Here is a 26,764-nt window from a genome sequence, read left to right on the forward strand (position 1 = left end):
GCACGAGTCCGGTCCATGTCGAGCTCCGCTGAGCCGCTCACGGCGCCACCAGCAACCACCCGCCAAGGACCAGCAGGCCTAAAAGTCGTACAAGTACCAAGTATTGCACGTACTTATTTACGCCTCCGACATTATCGCAAATCTTCAGTCTTCCCACTTCCCCTCCGTTCCGCCCAATCCGACTCCCACCACAAACTCCCCCAATCCGCTCTTGCACACATTGCAACATACTCTGGTCGTTATAGTCTGGTCAGAATGCTGGCAGTACGTTCTTTTGCGGCGCCAGCGCGGCGACAATGCCTCCAGGGACTCCCTCGCGCCTGGACGTCATCCATCCAAATCCAAGTATGTCGACCTCCTCCGTCTAGGCCCAGCTCATGGGCTTTGCGGTACATGCACTAGCTAACATCTCAACGTAGTGCCAGCGCGGTTATGCGACCGATATTTCGAAGAAGGGGAAGGTGGCAACATTCCATGGACAAAAGGGTTCAGACGTAAGGCTCCGATGGCAACATTCTCGTCCAAGATAGCAGTCTAGGCTGTTGTCACAGACTCAATTGGCCCTGGGAAGGTTATTACTGAGATTCCGGAGGCTGACATTTTCTAAGGGACTCTACACGGTCAGTTTGATCGAGGGTGACGGCATCGGACCTGAGATTTCTCAGTCCGTGAAGGACATCTTTGCGGCTGCCAAGGTACGCAACTCACGGATTAATTGACCGCAGAACCTGCTAACGACGTTTCAAGGCCCCCATTAAGTGGGAGCCGGTCGATGTCACCCCCCAATTAAGAAATGGGAAGACCTCAATCCCAGAAGAAACAATCGAGAGTATCAAGCGGACCAAAGTAGCTTTGAAAGGCCCGTTAGCTGTAAGGAGTCGCTCTCGGCCAACCGCGATTATCATGGCTAACGCTTTTAGACACCAATTGGCAAAGGCCACGTCTCGTTGAACCTAACCCTTCGACGAACATTCAACCTATTTGCGAACGTTCGACCCTGCCGTTCAATCGCCGGCTACAAGACGCCCTATGACAACGTGGACACAGTTTTGATCAGAGAGAATACCGAGGGAGAGTACTCGGGAATTGAGCACGTGGTGGTAGACGGTGTTGTGCAGAGCATCAAGCTTATCACCAAAGACGCGAGCGAGCGGGTACTTCGATTCGCCTTCCAATACGCCGAGGATATCGGGCGGCTGAAGGTTCGCGCGGTTCACAAGGCTACTATCATGAAAATGAGTGATGGTCTTTTCCTGGGTACCGCAAAACAAGTTGCAAAGAATTACCCCCACGTCGAGTTCGACGCCGAGCTTCTTGACAACACCTGCCTGAAGATTGTGACGGATCCCACACCCTACAACGACAAGGTCCTGGTTATGCCTAACCTTTATGGCGACATTCTCTCCGATATGTGCGCTGGCCTCATTGGCGGTCTTGGTCTTACTCCCTCTGGAAATATCGGAGACGAATGCTCTATTTTCGAGGCTGTTCACGGTTCCGCGCCTGATATTGCGGGGAAGGCCCTCGCCAACCCTACTGCGCTCTTGCTCAGCTCTATCATGATGTTGAGACATATGGGATTGAACGAGCATGCGACAAGAATAGAGACAGCCATTTTTGATACTCTTGCAGAAGGCAAGACACTGACCGGGGATTTGGGAGGGAAGGCGAAGACGCACGAGTATGCTGGAGCGATCATCAGCCGTTTGTAGATATACCCCTGGATAGGGGCTGTAGACTGTACCATTGAACAAATTACATATCCTTAGATCATAAAACAAGCCTAGATCTTCATTTTTTGATTAAAAAGGAGACTTTTCCAAAAGTTGTACAACCTGCACTTCGACTCTGTTCCGTATTGGGAGCAGTAGCACAATTTCATCCCTCAAGAGGCCTAAAAGTACAAATATCCACCTTCCTTTGGTTACTAATTTGAGTATTCACATTAGCAGCATGAAATGCTAGTAATCTATTCTCCTCTCCCTTTTCAGTGTTCGAACTAGGGGTACTTGCTAGACCCAGCGGTTGAAATGTTTTCACACGTGAATCTATACAGAGTCCTGCGACGTACATGTGCCTCTAAACGACGAGAACCTTGGCGGGTACGGAGTACAACCTGAGCTCGTACGAATCACAGCCACGTGGACAATACATTCGATGAAACAGCTCGGCATCGCGAAATCGTAAAAGCATTAGGACGCGGTCACTATTTTCCTGGTCCTCGTGTTCTTAATATTTGCAGGCATCCCTACAGCTGGCGTGCCTTTACTATGCCCTGGTGTATATCCCATTTACGGACCTTCCCTTTTCAAGCCTTCGTGAGCCAATAACCAACGTCCGTCAAGGAGTTCTCATTCTCTTCGCCGTTACGACGAGGCGGTAGCCTTTAAGGGTCATGTCCGGCTTAACAAGAGCAGACTGGAAAGGGGTTGGTCAAGGACATAAATATGAGCGTCTTCCATCAGCACCGTGTCCCGGGGAGACCTCTCTGCCAACTGATGTCCATGAGAAGATCCAACCTATTTTCGACCACCATTTGAGCAGTTTTCGAAGTAGCAAGAGACATCATCTGGCCATTATGAGTATGGGGGTTATCGGTGCTCTATTGTGTTTGTACTGGGTTATGGGGTATGTCTGATTTATATGTATTCCAATTCTTGCGTGGTTCCCTATAGGTCTTGCTCTTAGGCATTCAGACCACTTCTATCTCTTCTTTCTCGATACTGTTTGGGATTTCAATTGCTAAATACATTCTAGAGCTTATAGCTCTTCCCACTTTCAAGGGTGTGACTCTGTTGACCAGGGGTTCCAATGCCAGCCAGAGATATCACATTTCTGGGGCCAATATTCGCCATACTTCTCTGTCCAGTCACCATCACAAATTGCGACGGATGTGCCAGATCAATGTCGAATCACATTTGCACAGATTCTGTCTCGTCATGGCGCGAGAGATCCAACGCTCACCAAGACCCTCAAGTACATGCAGATCATAGAGTTTGTTCACACCAATGCAAAGTCGTACTCTAAAGACTACCGTTTCATCAAAGACTACAAATACACCCTCGGTGCTGATGAGCTTACCATTTTTGGCCAGCAACAAATGATCAACTCGGGCACTAAATTTTATGAACGTTACCAATCACTCGCTTTACATGCCACCCCCTTTATCCGTGCATCAGGTCAAAACCGGGTTGTCGAGTCTGCTCAAAATTGGACTCAAGGCTTTCACGATTCCCGTATCCAAAACGACCCTTCCAAGCCTGATGAATATCCATATGACATCCTTGTTATCCCGGAAACCACTGGATCGAATAACACGCTGAGCCATGGTCTCTGCGATTCTTTTGAAGATGGCTCAGATTCAACTGGTGATAATGCCCAAAATGGTTGGATGGAGATCTTTGCGCCACCCATCACCACCCGCCTAATGGAGAATCTTCCAGGAGTCAACTTTACTAATGAGGACACAATCTACATGATGGATCTATGCCCGTTCAACACCATTGCCTCAGATAGCGGGAAAATATCCCCGTTCTGTGGTCTGTTCACCGAGGCGGAATGGCATGCTTACGACTACTATCAATCGCTAGGGAAGTACTACGGGTACTCCTGGGGAAACCCTCTTGGGCCAACTCAAGGTGTTGGCTTCACTAATGAACTTATTGCTCGTCTCACCAATAATCCTGTCAATGATCATACTAGCACCAATTCCACATTGGATTCTTCTGAAAAGACGTTTCCTCTTGGCGGGAATACCAGCCTGTATGCAGATTTCAGTCACGATAACGACATGATAACCATCTTTAGTGCTTTAGGTCTGTATAACGCGACCAAATCGTTATCAAATACGACCATAGAAGATGTGGAGAAAACAAATGGATATTCCGCATCATGGACAGGGCCATTTGCCGCACGGGCGTACTTTGAGAAGATGACCTGCGGAAGCGCCGAGGAGGAGTTTGTGCGAGTGATCGTCAATGATCGAGTCTTGCCGCTTGAGACGTGTGGCGGGGATGAACTTGGGAGGTGTACATTGGCGGCGTTTGTAGACAGTTTAAGTTTTGCAAGGCAAGGAGGAGACTGGGACAAATGTTTTACATAGACAGCCTATCTAGAGTACACAACCGTATTAACACTAACGCCACGTATTCCCATTGCTCGACTGATGAATTGAATAAGGCGGCAATGGTAACCAATCCCACAACCGAACTCCCCTTCCCCCGTCTTGGTATACCGTGCCTCATAACCATCCAGCGAATTAACCCTTTCTGCGAGCACATATGCAATGCAAAACCCAACAAACTGAAGCAGCATTTTATAACAGGTATGCTGTGCCTCCGAAAATAACCATTCCTACACTAGCCCACCAGAGTACATTGAGATCGACACGGTCAACGAATGACGGTTTCTCGATTCTTCTCTTGATGTGCTCAGCATTTACGTTCAGCGGAATAGCCATCTCCTCCGGGCTCGCGCTTCTCTTCGCCTTTCCACCGCTCGTGGCAGCCGCCTGCGTAGGATTCATGGTTACTGTTGGGAGCATGACTGGTGGGGTGTATGCAAGAAACATGGGGTTCATTGGAGTGCCATCAAATTGGTAGAGGTCGAGGCGTGTCAATTTCGTGTATGGATCGACGTAGACTTGCCATTTCTAATATATGTTAATATCTTAAATATTACATAGAGAAGGAGTTAACGGACTTGCATAGATTCTGACTGGTTGTAACGGGTGTATGTTGCGTGACTAGTCGATGCACATGGGTCTGACTGAAGTTGTCGCCCATCTACCGCGAAAGGGGTAAGTGATAAGGAGTTATCTGGATTCTGGATAACAGTTCCATGTTGAAATTGCATTACTCCCAGGGGGCATTTTGGATTGGTAGCTATGTTCCGTCAGCAGAATCCCCTACGTGGTAATCTAGGTCGTGTGTTGGTTCCCATACGGTTGGAAACGGCTCTGAAATATGCCTCCTCATAGAACCCGTCGGCCGTGAACGAGTATGAGATGCCTGTATGGCTAGGTTCGATGAAGCTATCGTTCACAGGATTATAGAAGCCCTATTTGATATTCGAATCAGCGCTCCCGATCTTCACATGCCGTCGTTGCGGGCTTTCGATCTTGAGGATATAACATACCGGACCCGTAATAACCTTCGCAGATTTCGTCGACCACGTCCCGACCAGTTGAGCATCTATCGCAGCTGTCGAACCTATCAGGGCTGCACTTGCTATTAGCAGCGATTGAAGAGAAAATGAAAGCATTGTTGGTGGCGCGTCTGGTGATGGTTTGCCGCAGGGAGGTGCTTGAAGTACGAACCAAGAATTACCAGTTCGGAGACAGTTGTCGTGGATGAGGTAATCCCAGGTTCCAGCCACCGCAGCCACATGCGCCACATCCGGGATTGTTGTGACGTCTAAGCGTTTTCTTGACATCCGGTACAAAGTAGGGGGCCGTTCACAAGCTAAATTCTCTACTTTCCATATTATTTGTGACAGCCGTTAGTGATTTGGTTTGTCCCTTTAAGCTAGTAATTCCCTTAGAAACGGATCAGGGGCTCCTGTATTCACAACAATACCTCCTGTAAGCCTGCCTAAATAGCTTGGGAATAAGAAGAGGCTAACAAACTATGAAGAAAAGCTACATTTAATATGGGCGAGGTGAGAATCGAGAATCAACATCTGTAAAATGGCTTCTGCGTCTGCCTTGAAGGCGGCAAAGAAGGAATTACGTTCTGTCATGAAGCAGAGGCTCCTGACAGTCTCGCCAGAGTCCATTGGTGCTCAAAGTGAGTTCCCTAAACGGGCTTCTTTTTCCTTAATAAAGCGTTTTAGGTGCTGCGGTGTTGCAGAGAGTTACAAATTTCAAGCCATACCAGGACGCAAAGCGCATTGGGATTTACTTGTCAATGCCTACCGGGGAGATCCAGACCGATGCTATAGTCCGTGACGCACTTGCATCAGGGAAACAGGTCTTTGTCCCTTACCTTCACAAGTCTCAAAACCAGTCGCCTAATACTCCCCGTTCGGTCATGGATATGGTAAAGCTTGGTTCAATGGCAGATTATGAGTCTTTAAAACAAGATAGTTGGGGCATTCCATCCATCGAGCCAAAAACAGTTCATGAACGAGAACACATACTTGGAAACTCAACAACCCCAACGGAAGTGGGGCAGCTCGACATGGTACTCATGCCAGGTGTGGCATTTGACATCGACCCTCGCAATGGGTTTGTGAGACGTCTTGGCCATGGAAAGGGATTCTATGACTACTTTCTGCATAAATACATACAAGGTCGAGGACCAGCGGTGAAAGAGCTGTCACATGGTCCAAGGACGGGAGCGTTGCTATACGGTCTCGCTCTTGACGAGCAATTCCTGCAAGAAAATAACGAACATGCAGTGCCCGTTGGAGAGCATGACCATCTTCTGCACGGCTTGTTTATGGGAGATGGGAAAGTAGTAGGCAGTACTATCAACACCACCTGAAGCGTCGGATTTCTCATAGCTGAACCAATTCCCAAACGGACTCCTCCATGAAATCCACTTATATTTCATGTGTGCTTTTTACCAGTCGCAGAACCCAAATCGAACGCATAACGCCTTTTTTCCCTTATTACCCAGTCACACTCTGGATCAACGACACATTGTCTCCTTTCAGCAGTATTTGACCTGTAGCCCGTTAGAACCCGTACTATCATAATGCATCATCCTAGGTGGCCTACCCAACGATCTCCGGCTCTCCTCGGTTGTCTTGGTGGCTTGCTTGACCTCCACCGCGTCGTCAATAACGAGGTTCATAAACTCATCAAAACCCTTGAGACATATACGTTAGCAAAGTGCCTATGTCATGTCTTCTCTCAGCTTACTCTGATCCTGCCCTCAATTCGGATAGCCAACTGCTCGTAAAGCCAGATCTGGACGGTTGAATGTTGCTGGAGGAGCTTGAAGATGAAGTTGATTGGGGGTAAAAGGACTTTGCGCCCACCACCGCCACCTCCGCGATTCATCTTGAAGTGGTGGTATTGGAAATAATTCGAGGGTATTGGAGGTGCTAGAATGTAGAGCAATCGAAGTCCGAGTAATAGTCGCAGTCGCGCTCTCTCTGGTGCTGATGTAGATTGTCGTTGTGGTGGACGGCAGCTCAAGCTTTTGTGACAAGGCTGCAAACCGCGCTAGTGCGTGCTTTTATTTTGGAGGGCAACCGACATCCAGCCGTGACAATGATTCCTCCCGTTCACAACAACCAGACAAGATACACTCTACTTCCACCTTTGCCCCCTCTTACCGTCATATTATTGCGAACGGATCGACGGATCGACGGAACCTGGGCAACGACTGCTATCAAGTGTTGCATGCACTTCCGGCGCATTTAAACCCCTATATCCCACCTGCGTTTACCCCTCCATCACCAATGGTAATCATGGCTGCGGACGGTAGCGATCCCCAGCAGGCGTACGCGCCTGTCTTGACGGCTATGTCAACTATGCGCGACGGCCAACGGGAGCAAAAGAAGGCAGCACATCAGTTCTTAGAGAGATTTCAAAAATCGGTGCGCCGAACTATACCCTTGTCCCCCCTCTTTTGACCCGAAGGCAAGACTCACATTCAATACAGACCGAAGCATGGCAAATCACCATCGGTATTCTGCAATCGCAGGCAGATGCAGAGGCCAAGTTATTTGCTGCCACAACGTTAAGAGGAAAGGTAAGCGCATTAGAGTCGTATTAGAATGCTAATGCTAAGTTGCTAGATCACCTATGATGTCAATCAGATACCCGATGATTCCCTACCAGCACTTCGAGACCAGGTCTTGGGGCTTTTGAAGCTATTCGCAACTGGCCCGCGACCGATCCGAATACAACTATGCGTTTGCCTAGCGATACTCGCTGTCCAAATGACTGCGTGGAAGGATGTGGTTCCGCTGGTCGTGTCAACCCTGGGCAATGACGCCGAGAGTTCTACCTGTATACTGGATTTCCTGAAGGTTCTCCCAGAGGAAGTCACCGAGGGACGAAAGATCAATTTGACTGTATGTGGACCGACAGACACCATCCTGCGAGCATCTACAACGACGTTGGGTTGAGGAGAGAATAGCTGTATACGAATCTAATGCGTAATACTAGGAAGAAGAGCTACAGCAGAGAACGCAGGAGTTATTGGGGGACAACGCCGGCCAGGTTGTGCAACTCCTAATCAGATACGCCCAATCATCAGGTATGTATTCTTTGTCTGCTCAGTTCGTGAACGTGGACTAAAGTCTCTCAGCATCCGCGGCTACAAACCCTCAGCTTCTGGAGGTTATTGCATCTTGGCTACGTGAGATACCAGTAGCTGACGTTGTGAACTCTCCGTTACTGGATATTGTCTTCGGTGCCTTGGATACTGAGAGGTCTTTCGAGGCGGCAACAGAATGTCTGTGCGCTATCTTTAAGGAGACCCGTGAAGTGGATGAGTATCTCCCGACAATCCAGATCCTCTTACCTCGTGTTATTGCATTGCGCCCTCGAATTCGTCAAGCAGCCGACGCCGAAGATACGGAAGCTTATAAGGGGATAACTCGGGTTTTCGCGGAAGCAGGCGAAGCATGGGTAGTTTTGATCGCCCGTGAACCGATTGGCTTCCGGCCACTCGTGGAGGCTGTGTTGGAGTGCGCAGCCTTGGATATGGACCGTGAAGCTATCGCTTTGACGTTTATCTTTTGGTACGAGTTGAAACTCTATCTCATCCTAGAGATATATATTGAGGCTCGGATGCAATATGTGGACGTCTATGCGAAGCTTGTTGATGTCATGCTGAAGCAACTCGAATATCCGAGCGAGGGCAACAATCAAGAAGATTTGTTCGACGGGGACCGCGAAGCCGAAGAGAAATTCCGCGAGTTTAGGCATCACATGGGTGATGTTCTTAAAGACTGCTGCGAGATAATGGGCGTTACGGAATGTCTTTCCAAAGTGCTTGAACGTATCAAAGCATGGATGACTTCCTATGCCAGTCAAGCAACTCCAAATTCAGTACCTCACTGGCAGCAACTCGAAGCCCCACTCTTCAGTATGCGTGCCATGGGAAGGATGGTTGACAAAGATGAGGATATCATACTCCCGCAGATAATGCCCCTTATCGTACAGATACCACATCACGAAAAGTTGCGATTTGCGACCATTATGGTCCTAGGCCGCTACACGGAGTGGACATCGAACCACCCCGAGCTCCTGGAATCCCAATTCACCTACATTGTGTCTTCTTTCGGGACCGACTCCAAGGAGATCATAAGAGCTGCTGCCATGGCCATGAAATTTTTCTGCACCGACTGCAAACACCTCCTGAGTGGACAAGTAGTGCAGCTTCAACAATTCTATGACCAGACTCTGGACAAATTGCCCGGTATCAGTCAGGAGGAGCTCACCGAGGGTGTGGCGTCAGTTGTTGCAGTGCAACCGGTTGCCCAAATCTTCGACCTCATGAAGCATTATTGTGATCCGTTGATGGCCAGGCTAATGGCGAAGGCCAATGCGGCAACGGATGAGGACGGAAAGCTAGCAGTTGCAGGTTCGTATTCTTGGTTTTACCGATCATTCTAGGTTACTAACAATAATCAGATCATTTACAGTTGATCACACTCTTCATCCAGATGGTCACACCCTACGTCGCTCCTGGCCAGGAAAATCCTGCAGTAAAATACTGCCAGGAAATCTTTCCAATTTTATCCACAATACTAGACACTTTCACAGATTTCACACCCATCTGTGAACGGATCTGTCGTTGCTGGCGATATATGGTGATCTCTTACCGTACAGCCATGGCCCCTTTGCTTCCTCAGATGGCCAACAAACTTGCCAACGGCTTCGCTACCTCCAAGCAAGGCTGCTTTCTCTGGGTGACAAGCGCAATTTTGCGGGAATTCTCCGAGGATCGAGAACACGTTGACGAGAATACAACAGAGGCTATCTACGCATTCTTCGAGGCCCAATCAACAAACATGCTCCGTATGATGAGCGACGTACCACCAAGAGATCTGCCGGATGTCATTGAGGATTTCTATCGTCTGTTGGTGGATGCTCTACTCTACTATCCCCACAAACTGATTCGCTCGGACCTATTTGCCCCGATTTTCCAGGCAGGAGTTTCAGCATTGGCACTTGAGCAGCGAGAGCCGCTTTCTGCAGCTCTTCATTATCTGCGAGATGTTATTGGATATGGTGGTGATAACCCTCCAAGTTCAAGCAACAGCCCAAATCCACCTGAGATCAAACGCGCTGTACAACAGGTTATCCTTGCAAATGGCGAGCATTTAGTAAAGCAGATCATGGCTGGCATGATGATTACCTTCCCAGATGACTGTTTCACCGATGGTAGCGGCGCACTCCTGGGACTCTTTGAGATAATGCCTGAACAAACTGCCGCATGGGTTGATAAAACTGTTCGAATGCTTCCATCTGGCACAATTAGCGAGGCTGAAATCGATAAGCTCATGATAGGTATCAAAGAGCGATTAACTCTTGGACAAGAGGGCCTCCGGAAGGTCCGCAGCCTACTCCAGGACTTTACAAATGTTTATCGACGACGATATGTAGCCCCTAGGGATGGTCTGGGAAGACTGGAAGCTGAGAGGTTCCATTTTAATGCCTGAGATTCGCATTTCAAGGTTCATCTACCTTCCAATCTTCCAATCTTTCATTCTTAGTCTTGAAGTTCTGCTTTGGGTTGTTCGGTTGCTTCATTGCATGGCATAGCGATGGAGGTTGGTAAATTTCTCAGAAGCGTTTTTAGAAGCCGAAGTAATGCAGCTGAATAGGCATGCAAGAACATGATGGGTATGGGCTGGAGTTAGGACCTGGACGTGGCCAGTGGAGATAACCATTTTCGCATCATGGAAGGATGGATGGATGTGATGAAAATGGGTGGTCGCATGGACCTAGGGCTGGGTATTAGCAGCTGAGTAGATAGATAGCATTGATATCAAAGAATACAGGTGCAGCCTAAGGTGCTCCAAAGGATATACATAAACCACGAAGTGCAAGTTCTTTGTTATGGGTACCACCGCAGATATACCGAGCGAGCCAACTCAACAATATCCACTAGCTAGAACATATCCCTAGAACGTTCATATTATTATTATTATCGCAAGGCCTCTAAGCCCTGCTTGGAAGGTATGTATAAACAAACGCCCAGCGCAAATCTAAACACTTAGTGGTATTGCTAACCCACATTCAAAACGCAACGCCCACACTATTCCGTCCGGGGATATGAAGTCCCGTTTCGATCGGCGTTTCCATCCTCCACTTCTCATCGGCCCTCATCTGCTTCTCCCCGAACGTCCTCGTCCTCTCTAGTTCTATACTCTTCTCTATTTCTCTCTGCGGCTCGAAACCCCTGCCCTTCACTCTCCCAGGGCTCGACTCGGGGGTAATCGTGGCGCTCTGTTTCGCAGACTCATCCTCATCGTCATCGTCATCGACATCACTCTCAAGGGTACTGACTGTGCTCACAGACCCCACGCTATTCCTCCTCGCATCATAGCCGTAGCCATAAGAACCCTGGTTCGCCACATCAACGCACTGGTAGAAGCCCTCTCTCGATGTGACGGGTTTTGGTGTGTTGGTCACAGAGTCAAGGGATAGGTTCCGGGAATGAGGCGCCTCGGCAGCGGTTGAGCGGGATAACCAGTTCGATACGCGGGAGAAGGACTTCTTCTTCCGAAGGGGCGGGTGCGGTGCTTGCAGCACGAGGGGAAGTGGTGGTGGTAGGATAGTATCCTGCGGCGACTGTGGTAGGGAGCGGAGGGGGCTTTTGGGTGGCGGTGGTGGAGGGACTTCCGGGGTAAACGTGGAGGAAGCTTCGGTGAAGGATTTCAGACGGGACGGGATGTGGATTGCTTTTGAAGGGGCGGTTTGTGGGCGTTGGTTGTAGGCTGGAGAAGCAACACGGGTTGCAAAGGAGGGCTTCATAGCTGGAGGACTGGGCATTGGCTCTGATTCGTGTTAGAAAGTAGATTCCATAAGGGACAGCCTGGAACGGCATAGGGGTAAAGTACCTTGTGATTCTGAATAGATGCTCCGGGGTCGAGATGTCGCTCGACTGGTGGGGCGACTATTGAAGTAGATGCTTTTTCGCTCTTCGATCACCTCATCTATGTCTCTCAAACGCTGCTCTAGCTCAAACTTCTCGTGGAGAGCCGATTTGATCCGCTCATAAGTCGGCGGTTCCGTCATTGCTCGTAGACGTGCTTGTGCTGGGCGCTTGGGCATATCGTTCTCGAGTTTTGCTAATAACTCCTGGGTGTTGATGGATTCTGGCCGGGGTTGGAACTGTGCAGTCCAGTCTGAGGACGTCCGGGAACCTGAACGCACTGCTTTTCGAGGAATGCTGAAGGATAAAGCAGACTCGCTTCTCGAATGGCAGAAGGTAGATGGCGGATATGTCAAATCATTCATGTTATCGGGGTGGGTCACATCGTCCATTGTGCCAAAATGAGGTAGGATTGGTGACAGCTGGCGTTGGGGCATGTATATGCTCAACTCCAGCGGTCTGAACTCTCTGGACCTCCTCTGTATCTTTGGAAGAGCATGCTCGACGACCCGGAAGTCAGACGGCGCACTTATCCGCGGCCGGCGCGGTCCATTATACGCATTCAGTTTTCTTCTCACAGAGAAGCTTCCACGGCTAGATGCGCGAGAGGCAAAGCTTCTGCTCCGTTCGCGCCATTCTCTCCCTCTAGTCGTGGGCCGCTCTTGAGGCTCGGAAACCGGTGACGGTATCAAACGTGGTTGATAATGCTCAATCCTCATAGGCTTCTCAACTTCTGCGCCTCATATGTTAGATAAACTGTAACGAGCAGCGCCGATATACTGACCATGACCATGACCACGCCTCAGCGTCTGTTTTCTCTGCGGCGAGCAGCAACCCAGCGCCGCACCTAGCCATGCTGAATACGCATCATCGAGATACCCGCTCAATGTCTTCATGACCACGACTTCATTCTGCACGCACGCAGAACCGGAAAAAAAGAGGGAATGAGAGAAGGATAAGGATAAGGACCGAGGGGAAGGTTGACAAAGAGAAAGAGAGGCTCAGAGAGCTTTACACCCACAGCCTAGAAAAGTCTATTTCCATTGGGGAAAAGTCGTGCTGCAGAGCGTGAGAGCTCGCAGAGCCAAAGTACGGCCTTTGATTCGTCGCGACGAGTAATGAGAGGGGTGCACCTCGCCGACGCGCCCGACGCTGATCGATATATTGACAGGCTGCCATGGGTTGCTGGGAAGTGGTTCTACCGGCGGAAGTGGGTGTTCTGGTGTCTGGTGGGCAGCGGATAAGCAGCGCATCGAGAGGCTCATGATCCTCCACTTCATCCTTCGATCCTCTGCTTCCCTGCTGGCGTGCGAAAGTGTGGGCGCCACAGGGCCTACCAGCGGCCAGCTTGTGGACGCTGATAGGGGCGTATCGGGCCCTTGGCAGGCAATGGCGGTTAAGTACCTGACCTGGTGTTTTGGGAATTTTGGGAACTTGAACACCGAGACAAGACGTCCGTTTTCGATCTTCCATCTTTGGAACCTTCGCGTTCGTGGCCGCCAGTGGTCGCGCGAGGGGCACGGTCTGGTGAAGCTGGATTCTGGATTCTGGAGACTCCGAGATCCAGGAATGGGACCGTTCCACGTGCGATGCGCGTCAGACAATGTTTCAGGCCAAGGTTGCTGTGTGTTTGTTGCTTGAGTTTGTTCGAGGAAGCACGTATCGCGGGCCATTCACGTATGGGTTTCCAAACAACCAACTGGCGATTCGCGAAGATAGCTATTTCATAAACAACTGGCTCGACATGGAGCTGTGGTGGCAATTTCCCGTTGAACATGGTCTTGAGACATCTCCCAGATGAAGCCATCCGGGAGTATTTCATATTTCATATTTGATTCTAGCGACACATGTTGTAATATATCTTCCACCTCCACTTATTACCAGTTCGCAGAGCGTACCTCTCTGTGTCAGCTCGTATGCCCTCGCTTTCATATCATGCTCACTGTGATATCGGTGGCTGATCTCCTACTGTGGTACCTCTTCCGCTATTTGCAGCGCCGAAGTGAGAAGCTGAAAGGAGCGACCACTAATCAAGTAAGGGGATGCGTGGGATTTGGAAGAGGTCCACGTCACAACGAAACGTCAGATCCCCAAGAATAAGTCTGGGGGCGCGGGCGCGCATTATTACTGACCGAAGGCTTTGGAAGGATAGGAGAAATCCATAACTTTTGCCGTTATCGTATAACATATTTATATGAGACAACAGCCCTTACAGCCCTGCAACACTATTTTGAGACAGAAACGGGCTGTTGGATCCTACAACTTCTATAAATTATGAGGGTTTTAATTTTATTATATCTCTCGATCACCTAACCTTGGTAGGGAGTGACAATGGAGGAGTCAGTCACGTGATTCGTGTTTTGGCAGGATCTTGGAAACTTACATTCCCCGCTTCCTTTGAATTAGATAGAATAAACGATGTGGCGGAGAGTTATAAAGGGATATATCCATCCTCTACTACTACTAGACGACGTGCAGGCCTCGTCTAAGGTCAACCTACCCAGGGGAGTGACAGTTGATGGCGCGCTACCAAAGTGCTGTATCGTTGGAGACTAACGGAGGTTGATAGAATCAGACACTTTTATCATATGCCTATACGTATCTACCTAGGTATGAAGTAGGCACGTTACTCCGTATAAGAATACCACAGTAGTGTAACTGTGACGGCAACAAACCCAAAGCATCACGTGAGCAGCTCCCCTTTTATCAAGCGAGTACTGCTCGAGTACCTCTAGGTACCTCGGTACCTAGTAAGTAGTTGTCAATTGCCGTCGCATTTCTTAAGACTTTTTCTTGCTTCCTATTGTTGACAAGTGCTCCGTGGTGGCTGTGAGTTGGTAAGTAGCGGGCCGAGATCAAGTACAAGATCCACTCTCCAACTTATTGGCTACCTAGGTAGATTTTAAGGTAGGAGGGAAAATATTGGTATGTTCCTCCGAGTCCCGGGTGAAGTGGCTATTGCTGGGCTATTGATCTGGGTAAACTGCGCGACGATCTGGACCGGGCCAAATCTGACCGTACAACATACTACGTAAAACATAGGTAAGGTACTGAGTTAGAAGCTTCTGCCGGAGCTACGAAGTATAGTACCATATCACATATACCGCTGGGCATGGTTAGGAATGAAGAAACCAGGGATCGGTGACCGCTGACCGTTGGCCGGGCTGAAGTTAGGCGTCAATAGGTTCAAACCCCAAGAAATAGGTAGATGTAATCATGTAGATATGCCATATTAGACATCCCCCCTGGTGATGATCAGGACCGAAGCGAAAAGCTTGTCAGATGTCGACGGCATCTAGATCCTGAAAGACTTTCAGAGACACCTGCTCACGACACATCTGACCCTATGAAGACCTAGCAACTGCAACATGCTTATGGTGTTCACTGCCTCCCACGCCTGATCCGACCATAATGATCCATTGCGCTCTCGCGGAAGGGCGCGCACATGCTCCTGACAAAGGTTAAGAAGAGCCAGTTTCACTTCTTTTACAACATATCTTTGCGCCGCTCGTTCCTTTGTCTTGCTGGACCCTTTACTCCCTTTGCAACTTGAATCATATCTGTGCTATGCCCCGTTTATGAGGGGAACTTATTCCGGTCGGTCTGCTGAACAGCCCGAGGGGACCATACAACAGGATCACGGTCCTCAGTGTGACCACGTGACTTGACCACGTGCACCCTCATCTAGAAGTCTCGATCGAGTACTTGAGGTGGGAGTTTCTAGTTTGATAGTTTCGAAATAGTTAAATGAGAGCAGCATGATTGCATAATTGAAAGGTGGTGAGAACAGGAAGATATCTTTGGTTCCTGGTTTCGATGTCAAGCTACGCCCCTCTCCTGGCAATACTCGTGGCTGTTGTGTGTGCTCAGACGGCCGATCTTTCACAATATGTTCTTACAGCTGTAAGACCCTCTTGACTTAGCTTCCTTTGGCAATAGAAACTGACCTGTTCGGTTGATTAGATGGGTGGGGCCAATGGGGGCAACACTTTCCCTGGCGTCTCACTCCCGTTTGCCATGGTAAAGCTTGGGCCGGACGTCCTGGCTGGAGGAGACAGCTATTCCGGATCCCAACCCACAGGCAACTTCACAGGTTTCTCCATGATGCACGAGAGTGGAACGGGAGGTGCCCCAAAATATGGGGTGGTTTCCCAGATGCCAGTGCTAGGGCATATCAGCAACCCTCTAGTCGATCAGAACCAACCTCGCAGTCAACCAGATATCACTTCTGTAGGCTACTACAAAGCTACCCTGGCACCTAATATCACGGTGGAACTTAGTGCAACCAGCCGAGCTGGCTTCTATCAGTATACTTTCCCACCTGGAAAACAAACCAATGTGGTTGTGGATGTGTCTCATATCCTCCCTTCACGCAGGAACAAAGGCCTTTCCCAACACTATGTCCGTGGGAACATCACGACCTCCGGGAGTCATTACGAAGGCTTTGGAGATTACAATAATGGCTGGAACCGAGCGCCTGACTGGAGGGTCTATTTCTGCGGATATTTCGATACTCCAGCCATGGTCAAGACCTTTGTCGAGCAGAGTCCGGATACAGGCATTCTATCTCGGTACAGTGATGTGCCCACTGCTGCATCGACCGCTCGTATTGGGGCAGTTTTTAGTTTCAACACAGTCAGTGTTACCTCCAGAGTTGGAATTTCGTTTATCTCGGGGATCCAGGCATGTCACAATGTCAACACTCAGATGCCGGCCGGGACGACGCTTTCATCGCTGACGACTAATGCAAAGAAGGTATGGAACGAGGACGTATTGTCGAAAGTTACTACCACTGAAACCAATTTGGGTAACCTGCAAATGCTGTATAGCTCAATGTACTTCATGCATCTAATACCATCGAACCGTACTGGCGAGAACCCACTGTGGAAGTCAACAGAACCATATTATGACGACACCTTCACTACATGGGACCTCTTCCGCTGCACATTCTCCTTGCTACAAGTATTTCAACCCAGCATGTACGAAGAGTACATCCGGTCCCTCATTGATATTTTCCGCTTTGAAGGATATATGCCTGATGGTAGGTCGTCTAATTTTAACGGTGTGACTCAAGGAGGGTCCAATTCAGACAATGTTCTTGCCGATGCATATGTGAAGGGTGTGCGAGGTGCAGTGAACTGGACCACCGGATACGAAGCTATGGTTAAAGATGCAGAGGTAGCTCCAGTCAACAACAACGATCCTCGAGACCCATCGTCATCAACAAAGGAAGGTAGAGGGGCACTTCCAGACTGGCTCAAGTATGGCTTCATCACACCGAAATACGGTCGAGCCGTTACTCGAGCGGTGGAGTATTCGGTCAATGATTTCTCGCTATATCAAGTAGCCATGGGGCTTGGAAAAAAGGTAGACGCAGAGAAGTATATCAAGCGATCTCGCAACTGGAGGAACCACTGGGATCCAAATGCTACTTCGGTCAACTTTACTGGGTTCTTGGTGCCTCGGAGCTCAGACGGCTTCATCGCGCAAGACCCTCTCTCTTGCGGAGGGTGCTATTGGGCAGACGCGTATTATGAGGCGCTACCATGGGAATACTCTTTCAACTCACACCATGACATCAACACCCTCATCGCTTTGTCTGGAGGCCCCGATACATTTACTTCTCGTCTCAAAATGACGTTCAAACCAGGCGTTAATCCCACCAGCCGCTCATCGGGGTTTAACAATACCATTTTTAACCCAGGAAATGAACCTTCATTTACGACGCCGTACTTGTACAACTTCGTTGGGAGACAAGACCTAAGTGTCAAGCAAAGCCGCAGTATCGCAAACTCATACTACCTCCCAACACCAGGTGGACTACCGGGAAACAGCGATGCAGGCGCTATGGAGTCATGGCTTCTTTGGAATATGCTAGGCCTATACCCACTTGTAGGGCAAACGACCTTTTTAATAGGCTCCCCTTGGTTCGTAAACACAAGCATCTCTCTGTCTGCCGGCCAAAAATTGACGATTACGGCCATTGGCGGCTCAAGAAATTCCTACTATGTCCAGTCACTGAATGTGAATGGACAGCAATGGAACCAATCTTGGCTGACATGGGCCGATATATTTGATAACGGTGGTACGATGGACTTTGTCCTTGGCCCCGAGCCGCGAAACTGGACGACGGGGAAACCACCACCTAGTCCTGCGAGTGAGTTTGCGGACACTACAGCACCAAGCATGATTGTGCCACCAGGAAGAGTGCATCCAGCTCCAAGTCTAGAAACACAAGCCAATCACTCGCGAGGAAGGAAATTGCGGAGGGATGTGGCTTTGGCACTAATGGGCGGAATTTTAGGAGTGGTGGCTGGGGCAGCGTTCCTTTGGTGGTTCAACTTCGGGAAACTCAAGATATTCACCTGGTCGAAGAGTCCTGTTCAAGTGGAAAGAATTTCAGAGATGGAGGAAGGAGCACAAAGTGTGAATCTGGAAGAGATTGGTAGGAAGATGAGGTCTACCGGGCTGCTATCATGGCCAAGAAGGATTTTCAAGAACTGGCCCTTCAGGTTTGCCAAGATACCACCAGCGGAGGAAACCACGGTTGCAAATAGAAAGGCAGAATATGAGAAGAAAGGGGAAGAGCTCGAAATTACTGTTGTCAAGGTACCTCCAGGGCCAACGAAGCCGAAGGAAGTGTGCTCGAGGTAAGATGGACGCTTAACGCTACTATGTAAATGAGAATAATTATAGAAAATTTGCGACAAACAGTAAAGCTAGGTTAGCCATAGGACAGATATATGAAGACTTGACTTGGTGTATGTGGCAACGTGTACTGTGTGACATAGACGTTGGCGGATTCTACATCGTATCCCATTGATAGCCAACTTCATGATATCTACGGAGTGCAAGCGCAGCGATTCCCAGAACATTAATAATATGAAAGTTATGATTATGATACCCAACTGGGGTGTGCATATAGGTGTGGGAAAACTTTATTTTATTTATACACAATGGTAATGTTAAGAGTGTTAACTCACCTTCGATGTGTGTCTAACGGGCAAACAAGGCTCGTCGAGAAGTAGGATTGATATAAAGCGCACGGACCACATCGCATTGCGACTTGCCGTCACAGTCGCGGTTACGAAAAGTTAACATTATTCTCGTCGCGAAACAAAACTAAACATGAGCTTGCCGGCAATAGCAATAACATGATTATACTCAGCCTCTGAACACATCACACGTACCGATCCGCCGCGACGATGCTATTCTCAGAAGAAGATGCGCCGCTCCTAAAGAAGTGGATTGTAAAAAGACTCGAGGATACGTATGAACCACCTCACCTCCGAAATGCCAACCTTTCCCCCAGTCGCAACACAGCTAACACCATATCCATATCAAAAGCTCAGATGCAGACGCAGACATTCTCGCTGACTACGTCCTGGCCCTCCTTCGACACGATGGCGACACAGAAACCGTTCGAGCGCTGTGCATGGCTGAAATTCCACCCTTTCTAGGAGACGATTCGCCCCTCTTCGTTCAAGACGTATTCAATGCCATTCACTACAAGTCGTACATCCCGGGTGCTGCGGCCCCTCCACGGCCTTCTGCACCGTTTGCGCCACCAACGGGACCCTCGATACCGACTTATGGAAACGCTGCACTAGGGGCGCCGTATGGAGCACCGAACGGCTCGAGGAAGCGCTCATATAATGACCGAGGTGATGGTGATGCCCAGCAGTATCCTAGCGATCCGAATGGAAGGTTATTCAAGCAGCCGCGACGGGGAGGCCCTATTCCAGGCCGTGGAGGGTTTGATAATTTCAGTGGAAGAGGGGGTTATCCCAGAGGTCGGCCACCTATGCATCAAGGACCGCTTCCTGCGCAAGGCTTTATGCCTCCCATGCCCAGCCCTCCTCCTGGCATGCCTCCCTTTGATCCTACGGATCCGACCTCGTTTATGTACGCCCTGCAAGGGATGGGTTTCCCAACTCCCGAGCTTGGAGGATTACCTACCGGACCTAGTACGCATCCAAGGAAACAGAGATGTCGAGATTACGATCAGAAGGGTTTCTGCGCAAGAGGGAATACTTGCATGTATGAGCATGGCGACAACTCTATTTTTGTCCCGCCCGGAAAGACGACTGACGAGTACGATCCTTCAAATGCAAGTCTCATGGCAGGAGTTGAGAAGAACGAGAGTGATGGTGGTTCCTTCGGCTTCGGTAATACAAGGGATGCGGATCGGGGCAGAGGGGGTAGAGGCCGTGGCGGAGGATCACGAGGTGATCGTGGTGGCCAGTTCAGCAATCCTAATAGACGAGGAGGGAGAGCAGAATTCTCGTCTGACAGGCCTAATCACGATAGGAGCAAGACTGCTATCGTAGTCGAAAATATTCCAGAGGACAAGTTCTCGGAGGATGAGGTTCGAGAGTTCTTCTCCCAGTTCGGGACCATACTTGATATCTCAATGAGACCATACAAGCGGCTGGCAATCGTCAAATATGAGGATTGGAATGCTGCAAATGCTGCATATACCTCACCAAAGGTCATCTTTGATAATAGATTTGTCAAAGTCTACTGGTTTTCTAATACAGAATCCTTACCACGACCGGCTGGGTTCAGTACAGACAAAGATGCAGCAAAGAACGGTGTTGCAAATACACCTTCAAATGAAACGAGAGCGGCTTCGGATCCACAGATCGACGTTGAAGAATTTGCCCGTAAACAGGAAGAGGCTCAGAAAGTTTATGAGGAGAAGATGAAACGGAAGCAGGAAATGGAAACAGCACGGAAAGAATTAGAAAAACGCCAGGAAGAACTCGCAAAGAACAGAGCAGAGGAAAAGAGGAAGCTCATGGAAAAGTTAGCTGCCAAGACGGGAAGATCTTCAGCTACGCCGGGCACTGAATTGGACGGTGGCGCTCCTGCCCCAGCAGGTGATGGGAAGACTACCTCGCAGACCGAAGCACTCAAAGCACAACTTGCCGCATTAGAGGCCGAAGCCCAGTCGTTGGGACTCGATACCTCGCTGACGGATGATACCTCATTTGCGTTTCGAGGGCGTGGCCGTGGACGTGGGGGCTATAGAGGGAGAGGGACATATGCTCCTCGTGGCTATCGTGGAGGTTTCAGGGGTCGTGGCGGAGCACCTTTTGCAGGAGGGACGTATAGGCTCGACAACCGACCTAAAACAGTGGCTTTGACTGGTCTTGATTTCTCCGATGCCGAAAAGGACGAGGGTCTTAGACAATACCTGCTTGTAAGTTCCGTAGCCCTTATTTTCCCAGTCAAATCAGACATGCTAACACATCCAAGGGCATCGGGGACTACACCGACATAGACACGACGCCGGTACGGACAACCATCACATTCAAAGAGCGCTTCATGGCCGAGAAATTCATGCGCAGCCTCTCGGACGGCGAGATACCCTCGGTCGGCAAAGTCGAGCTGGCATGGGTGCAGACCCCTCTACCCCCCGTCAATCTCAACAATACGTCTAAACCCCACGGTGACGACACAGCTATGGACGAAGGGGATGCCATGGCTATGGAATCTAGCCCCCCACGCGGAATGGCGTCGCACGAGAGAGAACCGATGGAGAATTTGGATTACGATATCGCTGATGATAACGAATGGGGTCCTCAATAAGTGACGCGCATTTGTCATGGAGGGGGTTCTAAGCTATTTGCCGAATGGAATTGTGTTTGTGAGCAGATGTGGCTGAACATTCCTAAAATTAAACTCAAATCGAAATGGAGGGCTGCGTGTATTTGTATGTACAGTAAGCAGATCATTGTAAGACGAGATATACGTCTCTCGAGAATAAGAGAGTTATGCTATATAATTGGCATAGGCGATGGCTCAAGGATAATAAAGTGACTGGTAGAGGCTCTGATGATCTGCCTCGTTCTTCCTCCCCTACACAGGGTACTATAAACAATTAGGAATCAGCCGTATTGTGCAATACCTAATAAAACGGCTCTGAGGAATGTATGAACTCATGAGACTTTAAACCGTATAATATCACTGAACGCTCTAAATATATGATGTGGTTGTTAGACAGTACAACTCTATTATACCGCCTTTGTTTTACCTACATCAAGTCGAGTCCTTAATACTTCTAATTCACTTCGCGCTTAAGTTTGGAAAAGTCACAATGAAAACCAGATACCAAGAACGACATACGGATGCTGGATCTATTGAAGCCAAGTATATGCTGAAATAAGGTCTATGTATATCTCAATGGCTTTAACCCTCCGAGGGTTAATTGGTAACCGACGCATCCATGCTTCCTCTAATGTGCGATATAACCTAGGAAACATAGGAGCGGGTAGTGGGTAGCGGAGTAAATAAAAGCTGTCAAATCCCCTCCCCTTGCGCGCATATGTCAGATAAGGTATACCTGCCGAAAACTCCTTTGTAGAACCCTCTAGGTATTCGATGCTCTCCATACGCCTTGCCTCCCATCCATTCCCCCATACCTTCCCACGCTAAAATAAATAAAAAAGGCAAAGGCAATATACAGTCTATCTGAAAAGGCTCCTCAAATCCTCCAACCGCTTCCTCGCGGCCTCACTCTTATCCATGCGCCCCCTATGCTCAGCATCCATACTCAAGCTCGCCAATTTTTTCTTTTTCTCTTGCAACTCTAGCATCTTTTCTTCAAAGCTATCGTTCATGATATACCTGACTGTCTCTACCTCTCGCTTCTGTCCCAATCTGTGTACACGATCAACCGCCTGCGCCTCGGCTGCGGGATTATACTGTGGTTCCATGACATATACTTTGTTTGCGGCAGTAAGATTGAGCCCGAGACCACCGGCTGTGATGGAGACAAGAATGACGTGAATACTTGGGTCGTCGCGGAAGGCGTCCATGGCGGCACCACGGGCAACGCGCGTCATTTTCCCATCTAGGCGGGTATAATTGATACCGTTCTCTTGAAAAGCAAGTTGAATAAGGTCTAGATGGGCTGTCCAACCGGAGAAAACAACACTTTTGATTGGGGCTTCGGACGGTGCTAATTCCGACTCCTGCTTGGAAAAAAGGAGATCCTGGATAAGGGCTTTGGTTTTGGTATGCTGTCCGCTGTACCCTTTAATTTCTTTACCATGTTTCCCGCTGCTATCGCCTTTCGTTTTGGGGCCTGCATCTTCAACTCCACCTTGTCGTAAGGGGAAGTAGGAAAGCCTGATATGCTGCTTGCATATTGGACATTCCGCCGTTGCCTGGCCTTGTGCTAACTCTTTTAGCTGTGCATTGTATCTGTCAATACATCCAGGACAGATAATGTGGAAGCAAGGCGTCATATGTCCGATGATTTCATCCTTGGGCTCTCCTTCGGAGTCGACGACTTCCATAGTACCGATTTTCCGATCACAACTAAGACAGGCATCTGCATTTGTCTCCATCATCAAGCTGTACATATCGTATGCTTCTTTTGGGGATAGTGCGGGTCGGTCATCCTCGTCATCGCTATCCAATTCAATAGCAGAATCCTTGCTTAGACCATGCATCACTTGGAGATCACCCTCAGACAGAAGGTCCTTGCCATGGGCACAGATGAGGCGAAGGCGAAGAATCGATTGCAGGATGTGTACATATGCTTTTCCGCCTAAGCGATTCTCTCGCTGGCCAACGATAACCTTAACCCTGTCATGAGCATTCTTGGCGAAAATATCATATATTGCACGTTCCTCGGCGCTGAAGTCGAGTTTTACCTGGTGATCACGGCGAGGGGGGAGATCAATCCTGTCCTTGAGACGTCGAAGTGTGATACTGTCAACCAATAGCCGTAGTTTTGGTAGGATCTCTGGATCACACAGCTTAAATGGAGCCATAATATACTGCGCAAACCCTCCCTTCTCATCGAACGGTTTCACACGAAGGAATGTCATAAGGGCACCTAAGTCCTCGAGACGATTCTGAACAGGAGTCCCAGTTACTGCCCATCTGCGCGATGCCTGCAGCCGGCAGATAGCCTTTGATTGTTGTGTCGACTGTTCTCGAATCATATGCGCCTCATCGAGCACAATTCGAAACCAGTTCATCTCCTCAAGAGGATAGTTACCGCCCTTCTTCTTGCTTCGATGGTTGAATTCGCTTGCAACGGACCCATATGTTGTGATGACCAGGTCATAATCAGCGAGTTTGTTGATATCTTTGGTGCGGCCTGCGCCATGATAAATGTAGTATTTCAAAGTGCCAGGTTTAACATGCTGCTTGATCTGTTCCTCCCAATTTGCGATGGTGCTGAGGGGTGAGACTAACAATGTGGCTTTGCAATTACGCACCAGAGGAGTCTGTTCGATTTGAGGTAGAGCGGTCTTTCCCTTTCTCATCGGACAAAGGTCCCTGTCATCTCGTTGCTCACAAGGCTTCATTTCGGCCCACTGCTGTGCCTCGGCATCCAATGTATGAACGATTAATGACAGGATACTCAGTGTTTTCCCAAGTCCCATCATGTCGGCCAGAATACCCCCAAGGACTTGAGGAGGGCTGTTCTGAACTGTCTGGCCAGTAATTACATTGTAGTAAGATCTCTGGCCAACACTGCTGGTGTGGAGCCTCCATAGCGAGCTATTGCCTTTCTCATCAGCAGAAAAGATGCGCTCTTTCTCCTTGTTCGTCATGAAGTAGAGGCCTTGCTTCTGGTGCCGCAAAAGGTCGGTGGTTATCCGAGAATCAGGTTCTAGGTCTGGAAGGTTCTCAGATCTCTCCAGGGAATCAAACATGCCTAGAACATCGCTCCGAATCTCCTCAGTCGTTCGTACAGGGCCTTGCGGCCGGCCGCCATAAGCTGTAGTAGGCCTTGAAATTAGCTGCTGAGGCCTCTCAACCGTATGTGGATTGTAGAGGCTAATCCCCGCCTCCACAAAGAGTGGGGTACGTAGCCACAGTTGTTTATGAGATAGGTGACGACCAATCTGCATAGCATACTTCTTTGGGCCATATAAGTTCAAGTCAAGGCCGTACCGGCAGGAGACCTGAGCACCAGGAGATGGGTCACCTTCTTTCCGTGCTCGGGTGAGGATTCGAGACACCGTTCGGATGCCGAACTTCGAGTCAAGTAGCGGTACCAATCCAATAGCGGTATTGACGTCGACACAACCAATGATTTCTCTAGTGCTATCGACCGCATGTATGATATTTGATCTTTCTCCCACCCGCCGGCGTAGATGTATTTTAACTTGGGGCCAAAACCCACTCGAGACAGCGACAGCACCGGGCCGTGGCGTTGGCACTTTGAATGCACTGATCTCAGCACCTTCTATTCGGCCAAAGCAGACCTCTTGGTCTCCTGGATCGTTAGCGATCTCCACCTCATCATCAATCGCCGAGATATCCACCACAGTTGCTTTTGCGTTCGCTTCCCGTTGACCTTCATCCCTCTTATCCCTCACATACCCCCCCAGCACTCCGCCCTTGCCACCACCACCAAACCCAGGCTTCCTCCGCTGTTCATCCTGTTCATCGTCGAGCTTCCTGCGCTTTTGCGGTGGCAACATACTCCGGTCCGTGACATTATGCATACGCTCAAGCATATGACCCATACCCCCAACTTGTTCGTTCCCATTCGCATATTGTGCGAAGCCGCTTTGTCTGCTCGTCTTATTCTCGTTGTGGTATGTGGGGTCGGAGTGCGAATAATGGGGCGTCTGCTGGGTGCTATCTGGAGTGTCAAACTGAAACGAGAGCTGAGGAGCAGCAGAAACGGTCGAAGAAGGGCTCTCGCTGTTCTGTTGGGGTTGATGGAAACCGCGGGGGTTCAGCAGCAGACTAGGGTTCCAAGGCTGAGACGCAAAAGCCGGTGCACCGTTCGCATTTAAAGGGACGTTTGAGGGTGGACGATGGCCCCAAGAAGACATATTGCCATAGGTATGATCTCGTTGAGACAGCGCTCTCTGCGGCGACGAAGTGGAGGAGCCAAACCGAGGCTGGGGACCCCCGAGGCTGCCGGCGTTGATCGACGTGGGGTCGGGTTGGGCGAGAGGGTACGAGTGTGAGCGCGCACCGTTTGACTGATTCCACGAGGCCATTTCTCCTTCATAGGGTTGCACGTCGCATGCAGCTGTTGTGTCGAGATGCACCTTTTGCCCTCGAGTACCAGTAGCCTGCGCTAGACTACAAGGCTATAGAGGGTCGGGTTCGGATGCAAAAAGGCATGTGGAAGGTGTTGCGTCAAAAGGAAGAGAATAAGAGAAGTGTCAAGCAAATATTTGGCCTCGGATGGCATATAGCCAAAGGGGAATAATCGGAGGGTGACGACCGCGGTGATTCTGTTGATGCGGCGGTGCTACAGTCACTCGTGATGGTATCTGGGGTACCGGGCAAGCGCGCAGAAGGCGAAGGGTTGCGTAGTATTTACTTCGTACATGCAGGGCCCAAGGAGGTGAAAAGCGCAAGTGGAAGTGGAAGTGCCAGTGCCTGTTTGAGTGCCAGTGTAAGCATCAGTGAATATTCGTTATCGATATCGCAATATAATATCTCGGGGCGCGGTTGGCGACTGAGAAATCAAGGGCGTGGTGTTGTGGCTGAATCGCAGATCGGCGGCCGCGCCGAGACGCTGAGTAACGTATACTAATTGGTCACTGCGCTTGTCCAAGTTGGGCTATTTATAAGAGCGACTATAAGCCACGTGCACTGAAGATAGTGGCAAAATATCACACAATCGGGCCATTTATAATGTACTTTCGTAGGAAGTACACAGCATCACAGCGTTTGCTGGATGTCTTCATAGTTGTGTACCATTA

General features: G+C 49.4%; 9 protein-coding genes across 9 annotated transcripts; 5 read left to right on the forward strand and 4 right to left on the reverse strand.

Annotated features, from left to right (window-relative positions):
• Nucleotides 1-15: 15 nt before the first annotated feature.
• On the forward strand, nucleotides 16-1,712 carry BP5553_03171 (putative isocitrate dehydrogenase (NAD); the record flags this gene model as incomplete). The annotated part of the gene is made up of 5 exons (XM_032011794.1): nucleotides 16-345; nucleotides 420-494; nucleotides 609-695; nucleotides 748-870; nucleotides 921-1,712. 5 exons carry the CDS (start codon nucleotides 16-18, stop codon nucleotides 1,710-1,712), a joined length of 1,407 nt encoding a protein of 468 aa, XP_031871487.1.
• Nucleotides 1,713-2,395: 683 nt separating this feature from the next.
• On the forward strand, nucleotides 2,396-4,102 carry BP5553_03172 (Phosphoglycerate mutase-like protein; the record flags this gene model as incomplete). Its single annotated transcript, XM_032011795.1, has 2 exons — nucleotides 2,396-2,628; nucleotides 2,758-4,102. The coding sequence occupies 2 exons, from the start codon at nucleotides 2,396-2,398 to the stop codon at nucleotides 4,100-4,102; spliced, it is 1,578 nt and encodes a 525-aa protein (XP_031871488.1).
• Nucleotides 4,103-4,315: 213 nt separating this feature from the next.
• On the reverse strand, nucleotides 4,316-5,433 carry BP5553_03173 (Protein ROT1; the record flags this gene model as incomplete). The annotated part of the gene is made up of 4 exons (XM_032011796.1): nucleotides 4,316-4,651; nucleotides 4,702-4,883; nucleotides 4,944-5,058; nucleotides 5,137-5,433. 4 exons carry the CDS (start codon nucleotides 5,431-5,433, stop codon nucleotides 4,316-4,318), a joined length of 930 nt encoding a protein of 309 aa, XP_031871489.1.
• A 253-nt stretch (nucleotides 5,434-5,686) lies between these two features.
• BP5553_03174 (NagB transferase-like protein) lies at nucleotides 5,687-6,485 on the forward strand (the record flags this gene model as incomplete). Its single annotated transcript, XM_032011797.1, has 2 exons — nucleotides 5,687-5,786; nucleotides 5,833-6,485. The coding sequence occupies 2 exons, from the start codon at nucleotides 5,687-5,689 to the stop codon at nucleotides 6,483-6,485; spliced, it is 753 nt and encodes a 250-aa protein (XP_031871490.1).
• Nucleotides 6,486-6,612: 127 nt separating this feature from the next.
• BP5553_03175 (Sm-like ribonucleoprotein) lies at nucleotides 6,613-7,006 on the reverse strand (the record flags this gene model as incomplete). Its single annotated transcript, XM_032011798.1, has 3 exons — nucleotides 6,613-6,668; nucleotides 6,722-6,812; nucleotides 6,866-7,006. The coding sequence occupies 3 exons, from the start codon at nucleotides 7,004-7,006 to the stop codon at nucleotides 6,613-6,615; spliced, it is 288 nt and encodes a 95-aa protein (XP_031871491.1).
• Nucleotides 7,007-7,419: 413 nt separating this feature from the next.
• Nucleotides 7,420-10,626, forward strand: BP5553_03176 (uncharacterized protein; the record flags this gene model as incomplete). The annotated part of the gene is made up of 6 exons (XM_032011799.1): nucleotides 7,420-7,548; nucleotides 7,614-7,703; nucleotides 7,750-8,028; nucleotides 8,123-8,213; nucleotides 8,265-9,545; nucleotides 9,596-10,626. The coding sequence occupies 6 exons, from the start codon at nucleotides 7,420-7,422 to the stop codon at nucleotides 10,624-10,626; spliced, it is 2,901 nt and encodes a 966-aa protein (XP_031871492.1).
• A 580-nt stretch (nucleotides 10,627-11,206) lies between these two features.
• On the reverse strand, nucleotides 11,207-12,961 carry BP5553_03177 (uncharacterized protein; the record flags this gene model as incomplete). The annotated part of the gene is made up of 3 exons (XM_032011800.1): nucleotides 11,207-11,967; nucleotides 12,031-12,798; nucleotides 12,850-12,961. The coding sequence occupies 3 exons, from the start codon at nucleotides 12,959-12,961 to the stop codon at nucleotides 11,207-11,209; spliced, it is 1,641 nt and encodes a 546-aa protein (XP_031871493.1).
• A 2,920-nt stretch (nucleotides 12,962-15,881) lies between these two features.
• Nucleotides 15,882-21,659, forward strand: BP5553_03178 (uncharacterized protein; the record flags this gene model as incomplete). The annotated part of the gene is made up of 4 exons (XM_032011801.1): nucleotides 15,882-15,968; nucleotides 16,029-18,715; nucleotides 19,413-21,270; nucleotides 21,327-21,659. The coding sequence occupies 4 exons, from the start codon at nucleotides 15,882-15,884 to the stop codon at nucleotides 21,657-21,659; spliced, it is 4,965 nt and encodes a 1,654-aa protein (XP_031871494.1).
• An 878-nt stretch (nucleotides 21,660-22,537) lies between these two features.
• Nucleotides 22,538-26,050, reverse strand: BP5553_03179 (p-loop containing nucleoside triphosphate hydrolase; the record flags this gene model as incomplete). The annotated part of the gene is made up of 1 exon (XM_032011802.1): nucleotides 22,538-26,050. One exon carries the CDS (start codon nucleotides 26,048-26,050, stop codon nucleotides 22,538-22,540), a length of 3,513 nt encoding a protein of 1,170 aa, XP_031871495.1.
• Between the last annotated feature and the right edge of the window lie 714 nt (nucleotides 26,051-26,764).

The sequence above is a fragment of the Venustampulla echinocandica genome, assembly GCF_003357145.1.
Source record: "Venustampulla echinocandica strain BP 5553 chromosome Unknown scaffold_1, whole genome shotgun sequence".
NCBI lineage: Eukaryota > Fungi > Ascomycota > Leotiomycetes > Helotiales > Pleuroascaceae > Venustampulla > Venustampulla echinocandica.